Source organism: Carcharodon carcharias, chromosome 14 (assembly GCF_017639515.1).
Source record: "Carcharodon carcharias isolate sCarCar2 chromosome 14, sCarCar2.pri, whole genome shotgun sequence".
In the NCBI taxonomy this organism is placed as follows: domain Eukaryota; kingdom Metazoa; phylum Chordata; class Chondrichthyes; order Lamniformes; family Lamnidae; genus Carcharodon; species Carcharodon carcharias.
In genome coordinates this window covers 147,665,383-147,684,272 of record NC_054480.1, presented here as the reverse complement: position 1 = coordinate 147,684,272, position 18,890 = coordinate 147,665,383, and the positions used below count along the sequence as shown (strand labels likewise).

Sequence of the window (18,890 nt, the reverse complement as noted above, 5' to 3'; positions counted from 1 at the left end):
ATGTGCCTTAAGGAATTGCTAGAGCACTGATGTATGGATTATTATTACAGACGCAGCAAAGAATATTGCATGAGAAAAATACTGGATGAGTTTCTGTGTCATATATGAATATAAGATTATTTCTTGTTATGTGAGCAGGAGCTGGCTGCTAGATGTGTCATAACTGAAACATTTCTTTTAACAGTTCAAATAAACATGCTTTATATATCAAACAGATAAATTAGAACCATGTTATGCAGTAAGGGTATAAACTTGGAATAATTAAGCATTAAGCAGGATGCAATAGGAATAAGTTGGTCATTTAAAAAGCTAGAATAGAAGTAATTATATATTAAAAAGGGTATTAAAATGCATATACATTTATTAAAAAAAAGAATATATATGTATATCAAATATTCATAAAGCTTTAGGCATTTTATATTCATCAATGTTGAGTAGAGATTTTGGTGCACTCTCTGTACCATTACAAATACACCACACACATTCTTGGTACTTGAATATCTTGCAGCCCTGGCCTCTCATTTCTCAAGCATACTTCTTCCGAGCCAGTCTTTCTTTTACTGCTGTTTTTCACTTCCTCCAGCCCCAGCAATCTAGTTGCTCCTGTTCTTTATTTTACTTTCCCAAGTAATGATTTTAAGATGCAGATTTACTGCTGCTTTTGTTTCAATTCAGCTTCACAAGGGTGGAAAGTGAGAGTGTAACTACAGCGTGGTATCAAACATTGTTTAAAAAATGCTCAGTGGGGGAGAGAACTTGGACCTCCTACACATTTATAGACTTAGAGATATTTTAAACATTCTTGAGAATGCAGACATTCCTGTTCTTGCCCTCAATGCATCCAAAACTTGATGGCTGGGTGTAGAGCTTTGCACATATAAGTATTTAAGCTAAAACAAAAATAAAAATACCTGGAAAAATTCAGCAGGTCTGGCAGCATCTGCGGAGAGGAACACAGTTAACGTTTCGAGTCCGTATAACTCTTCAACAGAACTAAGTAAAACTAGAAGAGAGGTGAAATATAAGCTGGTTTAAGGGGGTGGGGTGGGGGGGGGATCAGAGGAACAGGTAAAGCTGGATAGGGGACCAGTGATAGGTGGAGATAACCAAAAGATGTCACAGACAAAAGGACAAAGAGGTGGTGTAGGTGGTGATATTATCTAAGGAATGTGCTAATTAAGGGTAGAAAGCAGGACAAACAAAGTACAGATAGCCCTAGTGGGGGTGGGGTGGGGTGAAGGAATCAAAATAGGCTAAAAGGCAGAGATAAAACAATGGATGGAAATACATTTAAAAATAATGGTAATAGGTGGGAAAAGAAAAATCTATATAAATTATTGGGAAAAAAAGAAAAATGGGGGGATTGGAAAGGGGGTGGGGATGGAGGAGAGAGTTCATGATCTAAAGTTGTTGAACTCAGTATTCAGTCCGGAAGGCTGTAAAGTGCCTAGTCGGAAGATGAGGTGCTGCTCCCCCAGTTTGCGTTGAGCTTCACTGGAACATTGCAGCAGGCCACGGACAGACATGTGGGCATGAGAGCAGGGTGGAGTGTTAAAATGGCAAGCAACAGGGAGGTCTGGGTCATGCTTGCGGACCCTTAATTAGCACATTCCTTAGATAATATCACCAGCTTCAACACCTCTTTGTCCTTTTGTCTGTGACATCTTTTGGTTATTTCCACCTATCGCTGGTCCTCTATCCAGCTCTACCTGTTGCCCCACGCCCCCCTTAAACCAGCTTATATTTCACCCCTCTTCTAGTTTTACTTAGTTCTGTTGAAGAGTCATACGGACTCAAAACATTAACTGTGTTCCTCTCTGCAGATGCTGTCAGACCTGCTGAATTTTTCCAGGTATTTTTATTTTTGTTTTGGATTTCCAGCATTCGCAGTTTTTTGCTTTTATCTAAGTGTTTAAGCTCTCTTCTGGCCTTGAGAGCTTGATCAGTAGCCAAGCACCATCAATCTTACGCTGCCAAGTTGGATTGATTCAGTAGCTTCCAGTAACCACTTGCATGTTCCGATTACAATTTTGATCCAAAACAGAGGTCAAAGTTTCAAGTTACTTAGCCTGCTATGGTTGAAGTTTTTAAAGAACTAATTTTCAATGATGTTAATTATTATGTAAGTTCTTTCATGCTTCATTTGTAAATAATCTAGTTGTTTCTTTTGGGTTGACTGAAAATATTCACTCATAAGGTGAATAGTATTTAAGTTCAATATACAACTTCAGTTACTCCATGGACTATGTCAGGTGTGGGAAATCCAGGTATATCATACCTTGGGAATTTCTACACTCCATTCAGATTGTCAATTCCTTAACAAAATCTAGGTAACTCCCATCCCGCTAAGTGGGACAGCTGCCTTGAAACATTTGCTACAGAAACCTTGATTGCTACAGCAAGGTTCCGAGGACCGTTTACTGGCTGGCAGATGAGCCGTCTGTCCCTCACTTGGGAGGAAGCGCCACCTTGGAGAGCTGCCAGACGTCTAATTGGCTGACAGCTCCGTAATCCCAACAGTGCTACTGGGAGCAGTGGCCGTTGTCGGGACTACAAGCAGTCCCACCAGTCTAAGTGCCAGAGCTCACAGTACCATGTAGGTTTGAGGGTCTCGTGCCAGGGACAGGATGGAAGGCCTGGGGAGTGGGGTGAGGGGAGTAGAGATGGATCAGTCACAATTACCTCTGATTAAAAACTGGGAAGGCCAAACCCATTGGACTGGATTTTACGCTCCCCCGCTGACGGGTTTGAAGACGAAGGGGTTGCGGGGTGGGGGAAGTATGTAAAACCCTGCAGGTAATTCCCTCTGGTATGAGTCATGGCTGGTCAGGCGTGTCAGGGTAAAGCCATTGTCCATTTAAAAACAATAGTAATTTTATAAAGTAGCTAGGCTGATGTAGATATATATTTTCCTCCTTGTCTTCTGTACCGGACAATGGTATCATAAATAAAACTACAAATAAAAGGCTTGGAACTGTGATAAGTTTAAGTAATGCCCTGTTATGTATTCGCCAAACAATTATTGTAGGAGGTTGTGTCTGATTGTTGCAACCCTGGCCATGCTGAGGTGAAAAATTACAGTTTGTTGTGCATTATTGAGCAATTAGGTTAGCTATGGGTGCTTCATCGATGCTTTGTATTTTTAATTAAATTGGCAGCACAAGAAGTTGCAACTGCAGGAAATCAAGATAATGGCAGATTTACATAGGCAGTAAGTTCACCGCAGAGTCATCACTCATTAGGAATTGCTTGCTGGTATCGCTGGTAGTCAGCACTAAAGATCTTCTAATAAAAGAGCTTGAGTGGTTGCAGAACATTCTGAATAAGGTTATCAGTATGAATGATTGACTAAATTGAAGGATAGAATAATACATGGTGAAAACAGGCCCTTGCCGTGCCTGTGCCAATGTATTATCATGTACAATGATATCGGGTCGTGTTTAGGTTTGCTGGAAATCTGAAACAAAAGTACCTGGAAAAGCTCAGCAGGTCTGACAGCATCTGCGGAGAGGAATACAGTTGACGTTTCGAGTCTGCATGACTCTTCATCAGAACTGAGGAAATAGAGAAATGAGGTGAAATATAAGCTGGTAGAGGAGGGTGGGACAGGTAGAGCTGGATAGAGGGCCAGTGATAGGTGGAGGCAAAGAAGAGGTTGCCAAAGATGTCATAGAAAAAAAGGACGAAGGGGTGTTGATGGTGGTGATATTATTCTAAGGAATGTGCTAATGGGGACATTAAGGGTAGCAAGTAGGACAAGCTGGTGGCAGATGGCCCTAGTGGGGGTGGGGTGGGGGGGAAGGGATCGAAATGGGCTAAAAGGTGGAGATAAAACAATAGATCGAAATAAATTTAAAAATAGGTGGGAAAAGAAAAGTTTTTTTTTTAAATTATAACTTATTGGAAAATATGGTAGGTGGGCAGGCCTAGAAATTGGAGCCCGCCCACCTTATTCAAATTCATTTAAATTATTTAAGCTTGTTAATGTCCCAGTTGACTGGAATAACACGTGTTGGGAGCAATAAAACACTGAGCGTCTGAATCACACCAGGTGGGGGATCTCATTTTTTACATAAAAATTGTAAGGCAGGGTTAAAAGTCACCAGCTGGGTCGTTAGTTTGACCTCGGCAGTTCAGGGTGATGTCAGTGCTGCCGGTATTTGATCTTGTAAGTTGTTTCCAGGGGATACATTTGCTGTTTGGACGCTTCATTTTTCCTGCATAACGATGAATTTAGATCCTCAACTGTACCTCAGCCTTCTTGGCAGCGAAACCATGGGAATAGTGGACTCTGTGGAAGACACATCCTTCAGTGAGGAGGAGGGGATTGAGAGGGACAGGAAGAAGGTGAGGTTCAGGATGCACTGGTAGTGCTTGAGGGTGGCAGGCCTGCACCTGTGCAAGAAGCTGATGCAGGCATAATGCCGCAAGAACGGAGGTGCAGAAGGACCTATGCTGCCAAATGACCATATTCATAGAGAATGAGCTGCCTCCAGATGTCAGAGACACAATGCCAGAGCCAGGCTTCCAGAGCCACAGTGACCTCTCATTGTGAGCGTAATGGGGCTAAGATCTCACACTATATTTTAATAAAATATATATACACATTCATGGCTAATTTCTAAAATTGTAAAATGGACAATGACCTTTTAAATAACTGAAGCTATACCTAGCTGTGACCCTAAACAAAAGAGCTATCAGGATGGTATCATAGCAACTCGCGCTTTAATATCCCTGAAGAGACATTAACGACCCCTGTGGACTGCAGAGACCAAATTAAAAGGGAATTACACAATGGCCAGCTCCATTTCATAAGCCAAGCCTGGCCAATTGGAGCTGAGCCATTGGGACAAAGGACCCTGCAACCTTCCATTCAAATTCTCACTGGTTGGAACATTAACAATCTCAGAAACCCAGACAAAAGGAATATACACTGTTTGGCAAAGCTGAAGTAGAATCTCAATTCATGTGACATGGCTCCCCTCCTCCCCAAAGTTGGGAGAACCATTAGTCTTCCATCTTCCATCTACCAAGCGGCAGCTCAGAAAAGGGACTCTGTCCAGTTTTGAATGCCTGGCCCCCATCGACATTGTTTCTACTGGAACTTCTGACCTTCTATGCCATTGCCTATATGACTAATTCACCTCTGCATGCCTATCTCATCGTAGAAGTCGTCCCTACTAGAGAAGTGAGTAATCCAGCATCAGTTTTCAGCCTGCTGACCTCTGTGATGGAATACCTCATGGGACTTTGATTCTGGGCTCTGTACTCATGTGAAACAATAATTTTTTATTCTGTGGTCTTTGCCCTGTAATCCCTCGTTAAGTCTAAGGCCTCCCTCCTACACCCCCACCCCACTGGTACCACAACCACAGAGACATTGGAGTCACAAACCGTGACATTGGTGCTTAATGCTGCTTTGGACTTCAGAGGTACTCACAAGGCTCCAGCATTTTCCAGCCTTCCCTGTACATTCCTTGCATGATAATACACATAGTGAGGACTTGCTCACCTTTGCCAATCTCAAGAAGTAATTTAGCTTCTTCCTGCATTGCCTCCAGTTTCAAGGCATGACCCCCACGCTGGTGACTTCTGCAGCCACCTCCTCCCAGGCTGGTTGGGTTATAGAGGGAGGTCTCCTCTTCCCGTCGGGCAGCATAAGCATCTCACGCCTGGTGGACACAGTCTGGAGGAGCGCACAGAGGGCATCATCATTAAAACATGGGGCAGTTCTGGCCCTTCTTCCCTACCTCGCCCTTTGTGACCTTATCTCAGCTATCTGTGGAGGAAAAGATGCTAGAACCAAACAGCAGCTTAATTTTCAGATCTTAACATCGTGTGCATGATCAGATTCAATGCCATCTGTGTTCACTGGCAACAACTCGTAACTCAAAGCCTCTGCAGAATTTGACATACTTTTCAGAGTAATAACACTTACCTCAAACAATGCCTGATAATCTTGCAGAAAACAAACACTTCTTTTGGCTTTGAACTTAACAAAATCACATGACACTGCCTCCTTTCAGGTCACGGCCAATGATTATGACAGCTGTACAGCCCGCCCTCCAGATTGGATTGGGCGAGCGAGTGAGAATCCACCACTGTCGTGGGTTTAAAACATGCCCTGCAGCCATTAAATGTCTTATTGTCTTTTTATACAGCGTGCAGCAGGGGCAGAGTTGGAAATCCACCCACTTCTAGGTGTGGGTCCCACCTACTGAAATGCAACAACATATTATTTAGCCCCATGTTTCAGTAATATTATCCCTCATTTGCCATTTAGGGTGTAGCAGAAAATCCTCAATCAGGCAGTGTGAGATTTTCATGCAGAACACCAAGGTTGCATAATAATATGACATTTTATTTCCGATTATCTACCTTTAGAATGGAGCTCAGCATATTCCTTGAGTGTTAAGAGGTGGAATGCTTCCAAGCTAGAGAAATCCTTTGTGTTGATGAGCAAGAAATCCAGTTTCTCGTATGATTAACTGGGCTGAATGTTTCAACCATTTTAATTCTGCATTCATTTGAGAGTCTTTGCTTTTTGTCATTTTCTTGCAAGGTATCCAGAAGCTCTATCTTTAGGAACATTTATTGTGGCACTTTAGAGGCTCACTCAACGGTGTGGAAAATCTGTGGTTGATACTCCACACTCAATATCATGAAAGGGACTATTATGTTTACTCAAAATGCCTAAACATGGTCAACCGGAATAGACTTTATTTCGGTGCTTCAGTGGAGGTGCTGTATTTATAATAATATGGTTGAGGCGAACTGGGCATATTGCTTAGGGGCAATCTGGCTTGACATTGAGTTTTATTTCGCATGTGCATTTGATTCATTTAGAAAGCTAAGGTTTTACTGAATGTTGCTTCTTGCAATGCTTCTTACATCAAGGCCATCCTTTCTGAAAAAATAACCCTCCTCTCTTTTTAGATGCTAGTCAATCTCTTGTGAATTTCCAGAATTTTCTGTTTCTATTTGTTTTCCAGTGGATTTACCTCAATTTCCCGTGGGACCATAAGACATAGGAGCAGAAATTAGGCCATTCGGCCTATCGAGTCTGCTCTGCCATTCAATCATGGCTGATAAGTTTCTCAACCCCATTCTCCCTCCTTCTCCCCGTAACCTTTGATCCTCTTACCAATCAAGAACCTATCTATCTCGGTCTTAAATACACTTCTGGAAAATCTTTTGAGAGTTGATTTAAAAATGTATTGCTGCAAATAAATCACTGAAACTATTTATCAGAATAAATATTGAAACTTTGGAATGTTCCTTTGAATACTAATTTGATAATTAGAATCAATCTTTGATATCTACAGTGGTGTGTGCCCAAGGTCTGCAAGCCAAAGATAAAACGGGTTCCAGTGATCCTTATGTCACAGTTCAAGTTGGAAAGACTAAAAAGCGTACCAAAACCATCTATGGGAACCTTAACCCAATCTGGGAGGAAAACTTCAATTTGTAAGTCACTTTGTATTACAAGTATGCATTTTACTTTCCTATTTGTTATAATATATGTAAATTTACCATCCAAAACAGATAGGCTTCTTCCTCCAGCCACTTACAGAAAACTGTAGAAACTGACATTGGTACATGAAAATACAAGATTTTGCAATCTATTGTTGCTACCTAACCTGGTGAGCACTTCTCCGATTGCTATGTTCAAATCTCTTCTTTTTGGTTCCTAGTGTGTCCTGGTCAAAGGTACCTATGACCTACCACTTAACAGTGACTGCAATACGTTATTCATTATCTGTTCTGATATCTCTTTAGTATTCAATGCAATTGACCACACCATTCATCCTCCAGAATCTCTCATCTTTAGGACACCTCTGTGGTACTTTCTTTACATGATTCAATTTCTACCAATTTTTACAAGGCGAACCAATCTGCAATGATTTGCCCTTCGACCCCTCCTATTTATTTATGCTGCCCCTCAATGATATTATGCATCATATTGATGCATATTATCTCTTCTCCACAAACATTTTTGCTTCCATGATTTTGGCTGTTGTATCTGATTGCCTGAAGTTGTGGACCAACCAAAGATTTTGCAACTCAATGTCAGCACGATCAAAACCACCCTGTTTGCTTGCTGCCTGAAATTTCTGACCCAAATCCTCAATTCATTCTTGATGCCTGTAAGGGCTCAACTTGGTAGTGTACAATCTCAGTGTCCTGTCGGACCTGGAACTTCAAGCCACACATGCAGCACATTACCAAGACACCTCTGAAATATTATCCATTTCCTGTTTGGAGCAGATTTTCATGTTTTTCCTAAAAGATCGTGGTTTGCAGTCAGTTTCTCCTCTCGAAATGGTTACTTTGCAAACTGGACACAGCACTTCTAAGAGAGAGAGAGACAAAAACGACACACAGCTTCAATCAGCCAGTTCAGTACAACATTGTCTTTTTTTGTCTCTCTCCTGCTGGGTAAAGGGTCCTTAAAGTCCTTCACTGGGTGTATATAATGGAGAAATTTTATTAGTTTATGTCTGCTGCAGTTATTGTTTCAGAACAGATAATTGCATTTTGACATCACATCTCAGAAACGTTTGCAAAGTCTCAAGGTGGTGTGAATCGACAGGGGATGGAGTCTTTCACACTCCTCAGGGGATGAATGCCTGTCTTTATCCCACTTGGTGGAATGTGAAATTGTGTGTATTGCAGCAGTCTGGACTGTTTTGTCATTCTCTGCAGAGGGTCCCAGATTTTTTTAACTCCAGCCAGAAAAAGAAAAAAAATTAGCAACTGTATCTTCAAAAAACACGCATCCTTGTAACAACAACCACAGCCTGCTAAAGCACTATGTCCCAGCTTTGATCCTCCACTCTCCGAAATTCAGTCTGTCTTGCTTCCTCCCTTCCCACTTGAAAAGCCTTCTCAAAACCTACCCTTCAATTCTACTTCAGGTTATCTAACCTAATCTATTCTATCCTTGCATTGGTCTAATCCTAAACTATGAAACCCTTTGGGACATTATGTATGATGTGGATGATTATAACCACTTACATTTATGAGGAGTGGTAAAACATCCCCAAGTGCATCATTGGAGCTTAGACTTACAAAACTTTACACCAAGCCAAGGGAGAGGTTAAGGTGGGGAGATAAAAACTCAGTCAAAGGGCTAGGTACCATTTTAAACAAGTAGCATGGGGCTGAGGTGTTCAGGGAGGGGATTTCAGGGCTTCGGAATGAGTCATCTAAAGACACTTTCAGTTGTGGGCTGAATGTTACAGAGATAGGGAGGGGCTGATCAAGGTAACTGAGATAGAGAGGGGCAAGTCAATGGAGGGATTTGAACAGAGGATGAGAATTTTAAATTGAGGTGCTGGTGGACAGGAGCCAATGTGGGTCCTCGAGCACATGCAGGCAATGAATGAATGAGACTTGGTAAGGGCAGCAGAGTTTTGGATGAGCTCAAGTTTATTGAGGGTGGAAGATGGGAGCTGGTAAGGGTGCATTGGAATTAACTAAAACAAAACCTTTTGGCTTTAACTGAAAAAGATATCTTAAACATTTAGGGTGGAACTGTCCCAGAAATCGGCAAAGTTCAATGTTGGGAAGGGGAATTGGTGTAACCTGCTGATGGCATTGGCGGCATTTTGCATTGTATCGTGCACCACTTTGTTTAATAAGTTGAGAGGCACGGGTTTTATATTGGATCGCTGGTGGGTGGCCTCCGATTCCCCCACCCCAATGTGACCTGAGGCCTTCTGTAAACCAGGCGCCATATTTAAAGGCCGTCCCTGCACAGAACTTGCACTCTTCAAGGGTGTGAAGCTGCTGGGAACTGATGGCTGCCAAAGGGAGGAAACATGCTGCTCCAAATTTAGCGATCCCTCCCTGGATGCAGTGGAGGTCCACCACGATGTCCTCTACTCCTAAATAGCCAAGTGGTTATGGTACTGGGTTTGTAACCCCAAGATCGAGAGTTCAAATCTCACAATGGCAAACAATATAACAATGTAACTTCATCTGAAACAGATAGAAACGTGTTTGTACTCAAAAGAGTTACTCCCACTCTGGGCGAAGAACCTCATCCAAGGTGACAAATCCAGCATGGGAGGTGGTGGTAGCTGTGGTCAGCGTCAATTTCTTCTAAAAGAGGACCGCCACCCAGTGCCGAAAATGGATGAATGATCTCCTCCATTCTGCGAGGGTAAGTCATTCTCAACTCCCACAATCACAAACTCATCACACATCTGCAGGGATCTCACTCACTGCCAGCTCAAGGGGCATCACCATTCACTCTCTCACACACACCTTCATCTGCCATGTGGATTGTGTCCTCATCCCATCCATGGCACCACTCAACACCCACACATGCACCAGGCATCCTTCTCATCTGGCTTGACAGGTGTCCTGCTTACACTCTCTCCATCTGTATTCATGCAGGACAAGTTGGCTCACAACAAAAGGGAGAGGTCGCAAATGGTTGGAGGAATGCCTGACATCAAGGTCCATACTGACTTCGAAAATAGTACATCCAGCTGGCTGGCGATGACGTGGACCATTCCTGTGTTGTGTCGGTGGTGAGCACCAAGATGTAGCGGCAGGGTTAGAAAGGTCAAGAAGATGTTGTTGCATAACGTGGGCACAGGTGTTAATAATTTGTACACAATGTTGATCATTGTAAATACAGCCCCAAGTATGTCTCCTTATGATGATGAACTATGTCCGTGTCAATCAGATGTGAAACCTTGCTTCCTGCACAAAATGAAGACTGATGTCACAACCCAGGACCTCTTCTCTGTGCCATGTGTAACCTTTTGAGCACAAAGCTTCAAAGTCACTCTCCAGATTAGTGATATGTGCACCTCCATGTGACTTTTGTTTGCTCAAAGAATCTCGTATCCACGCGTCTGTGGGGACTCTGTGTGCTCTCAGCGCTGTAGAGGCGGGGCTGCCTCCCCATCTTGTCACCATTCCTGACAGGTGAAGGTGTGGTGCTGAAGGGAACAGGTGATGAAGCCTGCCGAAGGATCAAGTTGCCTTAAAGTCCATGTGGCCGCTGTATCTCAGCAGCATCTCCATAATATGAGCCTCTTCACAGAGCGTATGTGCGCTGGCCTCAGCCAGACTGGTGTCAGATGATCCCAGATGCAAAGTGAAGATCTCAGGAGTGTCCTCACTGCATCTCCTCATCATCCCCCTGGAATCTTGTGGTACTGAGGGCCTCCCAAGTACGCCTGCCTTGTCTGGCCAATACGATGACATCATCGCCTGCACCTTCACTTTCCAGGACCTCATCACCCTCATCCCCTTCTACTTCCTCCTCATCGGAGGAGACATGCAGCTCTTGCATCTTCTCATCATTCTGGTCCACACCCCCTTTGTATCTTTCTTCCTTTTGTTTTTTCCAATAATTTATATAGTTTTTCTTTTCCCACCTATTTCCATTATTTTTAAATCTTTTATGCCCTGCTAGTCTTTCCACCTCACCGACACTAGAGCTGTACCTTGAGTGCCCTACCATCCCTTCTTAATTAGCACATTCGTTTAGATAATATCACCACCTTCAACACCTCTTTGTTCTTTTGTTCTTTTGTCTGTGACATCTTTTGATTATCTGTTCCAATCACTGCTTGCTTGTCCCTACAACCACACTCTTGCTTCCTGGCTTGCTTGATCTCTGTTGAAGTTGACAAAATTGTGTGTCTTGATGCAAAGGGGGACCGTGACCTCCTGGATACATTTGTGGGTGGAGGCTTGCGAGATTCTGCAAATGTTTCTAGTGGAGCCCTGGAAGGAGCGGCCTCTGCAGAAATTGAGCGTCACCAGTTAAAGTAACTTTAACTGCCAATGGCAGTGGATGCCCTCCGAATTCCTGTGATGCCAAACCCTGCAGAAGGAGGCACATGTGCATGGCCAGTTCCCATGACATGCGCAGGTGTCAGCAACAACACTGGTTCTCACTCATCTCCAGGTAGCACATGTGTCATCTATAGACCCTGGTCTAGTGATGCACCTATGAACGAAGGCTCTGTGAAGTTCATCCTCTGCAGTGCCCTTTGGTCTTCAGGGTTCAGCTCCTCCGTTTGAGCAAGCCAGGCACCTCCGTCACATTCTTCTCCTTCTTCTCTCCTGCCTATAAGCAATCAGGCAGACAGCGAGATCATCATGCTCCATGTTCCTGATGGTTTCCTCCCTGCAGCATCAAAGAGAGAGACTCAAGGGTCAGCAGTTACCTCCTAAGGGACCACTCTTTGTTGAGTCATCGCCTGCAGCTGCGTCTTAAGGCCCCCTTAACGCATACCAGTGAGTCCAGGCCACTACATGGTTGCCCAGTATTTAGTGTACATGATAGTTCACCATGCCACCACCTAGCACCACCCCACACCTCAGTACCGGGCGGTGACAGCTTCAGCCACTCAACTGCATCCTGAACTCTCATCTCAGGCGCAGGCATTGTCTTAACCTGCACGTCAAGTCTTCGTGGTTTGCTTGGACCATGAGGGTGACTTTTCAATGTCAACTTAAGCATAATGTAAGAGATTAGGAATGCAACTCTCTGTCAGTGTTTGATGTCCACCTTTCCCAACAGGATCTTCAAGCTTGCTCAGTTGCCTGATGGTCCCACAGCACCATAGCACTCATTCCAGTCTGAAGTGTGCTCATCAGGGGTTAACAGTAGAGGAGCAATCGTTGGCACTGACAGGAATTAGTGCTGCTTAAGTGGGCACAATTGCTTGATTAGCCTAACTCCAAGCATGTCAACCGAGCTCAAGCTAAGTGCTCTCAGCTGCGGAAGAGTGCTCACTGAAATGTTTTGGCAATTGCCCGGCCATTGTATTTATGTGCCCCGCCCACAGTGACATGTATTTGTGTTCAAACTTCAGCCTGTGCTGCCAGCTGCCGTGAACCCTCCCCCTTGCACTGTAGCCCTTCTCCCCGGCACTGTCACCCTTGTCCCAGCACCACCAACCAGCCACAAAGAAGAAGCTGGGACTCCCGCCACCTCCCCCCCACCCCTCCCCCAACCACCAAATCTGTGGACCCACTTCCTTGCAATGGGATCATCATGAGCGCTGCGCAATGCTGTATGCACTCACCTCTTGAGTTCCCGTTGAAGTTCAGGTCGTCAGGCAGTTGGAAATCATGCTGTCATAAAATCACACTGACGTGGGCTTTAAATTTGGCGTGGGAGGGTGATTCCGGCATGTGACCACAATAATGAGATGTAAATGCATTCAAAACAAGTTCCCAACATTCGAAGCTGGGAAACGTGGCCTGCCTTTGATGGGGGAAGCGGACAATCCTTTCCTGGATTCACATCACCAGGAAACGTGCCAAGGGCCTTCTCGCGAGACTCTCCAATCTTGCCCCCGAACACGCCGTCACGATTGGGTGCAGAAAACCCTGGCCTTAATTTCGTTTATACTGCAATTGCAACTTCTAATTTAAAATCTGTTTTTGTTAGTGACTGTTTTGGATCTTCCATTACCAAATTTCAGATAGTCCATTGAAAATATAGTAAGTGAAGAAAACACCTTTCTCACAAGAAAGGAGGCAAAATAAGAAATTAAGCCAAACCAGGCCACTTGCTTATAGAGATCAGTCAGAGCAATATTAACAGGGGCAGATAGCTCCTCCTCAGTGGGACAATAGTTTGTGCTTCAGCTAAACCTAAAAGACTAAATAAGTGAAACAATAACCTTTCCTCTCAGTGTGGTTTTTGATTTTATACTGGATAGTTACAATTGGAATGCAGACCACTACCCACCCGCCCTCCAACCCTGTGTGACCCTCAGCTTCATGGCCAGGATATTTCCCTCGTCGGGTGGGTTCGGCAGGGTCAGGCGGGAGTGGCCGGGAAACTGACCGCCGCCCGCGATCAGGGCCGGACCGCGATTTCGCGCTGGCGGGCTAATGAAGGCTCAGCGCTGCCTGTGTGTGTGGGGGGGGTGGTGGTGGTGGTGGTAGAGGAGGGCGAGCGTGAACTATGTGCATGTGCGCCGGCCTGTGCTGGAAAAGCTCCCTGAGACACGGAGCTGCCTCAGGGAGATGAACAGTTTTGAAAATTAAAAATAAAGAAGGTGCTCAAAACCTCAGCCTATGGATGAGGTTTCCTAAAAAATGCAAAGACTGCTTGGCCTTGTCACCTGCCCGCCAGCTGTGAGGCTGGACAGGCAGCAAGAAATAGCATTTAATTAAAATTTTAATGGCCTTAATAGGCCTTTTAATTGTCGGCTGCCAATTCCCACACCCGCCCGCCGACCGAAATATCACCCGAGTGCACGATGACATCGGGACCCTCGCCCAACATCATCACCTAAGACCATAAGACATAGGAGCAGAAATTAGGCCCTTCGGCCCATCGAGTCTGCTCCGCCATTCAATCATGGCTGATAAGTTTCTCAACCTCATTCTCCCGCCTTCTCCCCGTAACCTTTGATCCCCTTACCAACCAAGAACCTATCTATCTCGGTCTTAAATACACTCAATGACCTGGCCTCCACAGCCTTCTGTGGCAATGAATTCCATAGATTCACCACTCTCTGGCTAAAGAAGTTTCTCCTCATTTCTGTTCTAAAAGGTCTTCCCTTTACTCTGAGGCTGTGCCCTCGGGTCCTAGTCTCTCCTACTAATGGAAACATCTTCCCCACGTCCACTCTATCCAGGCCTTTCAGTATCCTGTAAGTTTCAATCAGATCCCACCTCATCCTTCTAAACTCCATTGAGTATAGACCCAGAGTCCTCAAACATTCCTCATATGTTAAGCCTTTCATTCCTGGGATCGTTCTCGTGAAACTCCTCTGGACCCTCTCCAGGGCCAGAACATCCTTCCAGAGATACGGAGCCCAAAATTGCTCACAATATTCTAAATGTGGTCTGACCAGAGCCTTATAAAACCTCAGCAGATCATCCCTGCTTTTATATTCTAGTCCTCTCGAAATCAATGCCAACATTGCATTTGCCTTCCTAACTACTGACTCAACCTGCAAGTTAACCTTAAGAGAATGCTGGACTAGGACTCCCAAGTCCCTTTGCACTCCAGATTTCTGAATTCTCTCCCTATTTAGAAAATAGTCTATGCCTCTATTCTTCCTACCAAAGTGCATGACCTCACACTTCCCCATGTTGTATTCCGTCTGCCATTTCTTTGCCCATTCTCCTAACCTGTCCAAATCCTTCTGCAGCCTCCCCGCCTCCTCAATACTACTTGTGCCTCCACCTATCTTTGTATCATCTGCAAACTTAGCCAGGATGCCCTCAGTTCCTTCATCTAGATCATTAATGTATAAAGTGAAAAGTTGTGGTCCCAACACTGACCCCTGCGGAACTCCACTAGTCACCAGCCGCCATTCTGAGAAGGACCCCCTTATCCCCACTCTCTGCCTCCTGCCAGACAGCCAATCTTCTATCCATGCTAGTACCTTGCCTCTAACACCATGGGCTCTTATCTTACTGAGCAGCCTCCTGCGCGGCACCTTGTCAAATGCCTTTTGGAAGTCCAAGTAGATAACATCCATTGGCTCTCCTTTGTCTAACCTACTCGTTACCTCCTCAAAGAATTCTAACAGATTTGTCAGGCATGACCTCCCCTTGATGAAACTATGCTGACTTTGCCCTATTTTACCATGCACTTCCAAGTATTCTGAAATCTCATCCTCAATAATGGACTCTAAAATCTTACCAAAGACTAATCGGCCTAATCAGGCTAATCGGCCTGTAATTTCCCGTCTTTTGCCTCACTCCCTTCTTAAACAGGGGGTTACATTAGCGATTTTCCACGTGTCATTTTACGCTCGAGCAGGTCAGACAGGAGCCCACGCGTTCAGCCAGAAACCCTGCCCCATGTGTTTCTCTGAATCAGGCAAATCTTGGTGCCAAAATTCCGTGCCATTCTAATTCTTGTTCTCAGTTTCAGCCGAGAAAGGGGAGTGATGTAATACTATAAGGGACCTTTCTGTCAAATTACAGTTGCCAAAATGCCCTAACAACATTCTTTGGCCTTTTTCTTACAGCAGGAAAATGGATCTTGATGATATAGCACTAAACTAATTTATGGACAGTAGTCACAGCTGGGTAGATTGTAAACCAAGACTATGATCTGATAATAAATGGCAGGCAAGTGCCAAGTGTAATGGGCACTGGCTTCCTAAATTACATCAGCCTAAGGCCCACCATCATCCCAATCGCTCTTTATAATGCAATTGGAATGGCAGAATAGCATTGTAATCGATAACTGCCAGCTTGGAACAGGCACTTCAGGGGAACCCATTCTTTCTTAAGAGATTATTTCATTTCTACTGCATTTTTTGCCTTCAGTGGCCAAATTCAGCAAGGGGACTCGGCTTCCAATGGCTGCATTCTTCTTTATTTAAATTTTGGAATCATGTAAACAGCCAGCAGCCTTCTAAGCTGATATTCTGTCAGGCAATCTATGCCGGGAGCACCACTGAAATATTTTAGCTGAACTGACTTTACATTATTGTGTAAAGCTAACTTCTTGTGGCACCTGATTTACCTGAGTCCCAGTGTCACTGTGCCAGAACCTCATTAACAGTTGAGAAAAAATTAAGAGAACTAAAAATCATAGTTTAAACTATGATAGTTGCATAAATCCGTAATCACCTCATAATTTGGTTTTTTCCCTTAAGCGCTGTCAATTAGGTTCAGTTGGTAGTACTTTTGTGTTTGAAACTGAAGACCATTTAGTTCAAGCCCTGCTCCAGGATTTAAGTGCATACTCTATTCATTTTAATGGAACACAGAGGGAGTGCTGGATTGTTGGAGGTGCTTGCTTTCCGATGAGGCCTTAAACTGAGGTCACACCCAACCTGTTCAGGTGTATGTAAAAGATCCTAAGGCACAATGTGAAAATTGTAGGGCAATTCTCTCAAGTGTCATATCCAACATTATTTGCTCAAGCAATTCTACCAGAACACATTAACTGCTCATTTATATTATTTGCTGTTTGTGGGAATATGTTGCTCCTTTTGCTATAGTGATACCGCATCAGAACTAATTAATTGGCTGTGAAGCAACTTGAAATGTCCTGACAGTATAAAAGGTGCTATATCCCACCATGGCAGCCGATGGAATTTAACTTCAATTAATAATTCAGGAATATAAAGCTAATCTTAGTGGTGACCGTGGCAAGTATTATAGATTTTTGTAAAAGCCCATCAGGTTCGCTAATATCCTTTAGGGTTTAAACCTGCCATCCTTACCCAGTCTGGCCTACATGTGACTCCAGACCCACAGAAATGTGACTGACTCTTAGCTGCCCTTTGAAATGGCCTAGCAAGTCACTCAGTTCAAGGGAACCAGGAATGGGTGATAAATGCTGGCCTTACCAGTGACGCCCAAATCCCGTGAAAGAATTTTTAAAAAAACTAATGCAAATTCTTTCATTTCCCTGACCTGCTTGCTGGTTTCATCTAGAATCACTCTATAACTAATCAATTATAATTGTACACGTGGCTTAAGGTGACTCGTCACCTTTCTTTCTGTGGTGAAATGCTTGATTGACAATGAATAACTTTCCCAGTCTTTGGAGTCAGGAACTCCACGAGTTAGTGCTGCGGGTTCAAATCTACCTTTCAGCATTATGTTATGGACAGAAGGGGGTTTAATTGAAACAGCCCTGGTTTCTCCTCTCACCACCCGTCCATAAACAGTGTTACAATCCTTGGCCTGACCCTGGGACGTGGGGGGATATCCAGTTAGGGACCAGTAATATTTCGTTTAAAGTAGTTAAAGGTTGAGATACTTTTGGAACAAAGCCACAAGATTCCACAGGTTTTGAACGAACAAAAACAAAATTTACTTTACAAGTTCAGAAAGATGAAACGATTTACAATATGTATCTTATACTCCAGCATTCAGGGTAAGTATGAGGTACCTGTGAATTAACCGACAAACTGTGGTCAAACACACCACACCATAGAGTAAATAACAGATGCAACCAATGGATTTCTCAAGAAATCACTCAGACATTAGCGCCACTGTGAGTCAATCAATCTCACTGAAATTTCATCTTTCTTCATCTTCATCTTTCTCGAGGGATTCCAATCTCCACCTTTGAAGATCCTGTCTCTCCCATTCGGACGGCTCTAACAATGGCTCATCCTGCAGGGTTTCAGTTTCACCTTCTGAGATTCCTTCTCCCTGGATTCCCAAGTGACTCTACGCTAGTTCACGAGCACAGCTTCGGACCTCACGCCGTACCAAACAGAACACCACTGCTCCAAAGGGGTACCTTAGTCCCAGTGGCCCACAGTACAGAGTCAATCTGCTAACTGAGCCTTTTCTTGAATTTGCAGTCTATTTTTTTGCTCTCTTCTGTTAAGTAAGTTAAAAGGACTTATTCCTGTCAGTGTGTCTGTGATACTTCATGGCTGGTAGGCCACCTCAAACTGACTCGCTGAAGAAGAGTTGTTCACTGACCCTTGAACTGATCTGAGGAACCTATCAAAACACTCCCAGAGGGTCCCACCCTTGTTAATAGGCAGGAACCATTGTAACAGCAGTAGAACATCCTGCCCTTTAAAGGTTACAATGTCCATAGACTGGCATAATGAATTGAATTCATAACAACAGAAAGGTGATTTGATTTTGATTTCCCCCCTCTATAACAGTGGCGTATTTCCAACCCTTCAGTTTTGGTGTGATCCAATTTCTGTTAATAACTCCACAGCAAACTTGAGATGGGGCAAACTTAGAAGGTTAAGTTTATTTGCACACACTCAAAATGTGGGAGGGGTTGTTCCTACATCGCCCCTTGTGCATTCATACAATAAACGAGGGATAGAGAAAGAAAGATTTATAGGGCAAAGACCAGAGAGCAAAGAATTATTGTTTTACGTGAGTTCAGAATCAAAACACCATGGGGTATTCTTTCACAGAGGTCGGCATGCTGAACACTGATGCTG

At 43.9% G+C, this 18,890-nt stretch overlaps 1 protein-coding gene across 1 annotated transcript in view; it reads left to right on the top strand.

Moving 5' to 3' along the window:
• Positions 1-18,890, top strand: part of LOC121287635 (protein unc-13 homolog A-like) — a 298,606-nt gene that overhangs the window by 140,594 nt on the left and 139,122 nt on the right. Inside the window, exon 15 of the mRNA XM_041205568.1 lies at positions 7,326-7,467. Within this exon, the coding sequence (XP_041061502.1) occupies positions 7,326-7,467 (142 nt within the window). The remainder of the gene's footprint in view (positions 1-7,325; positions 7,468-18,890) is intronic.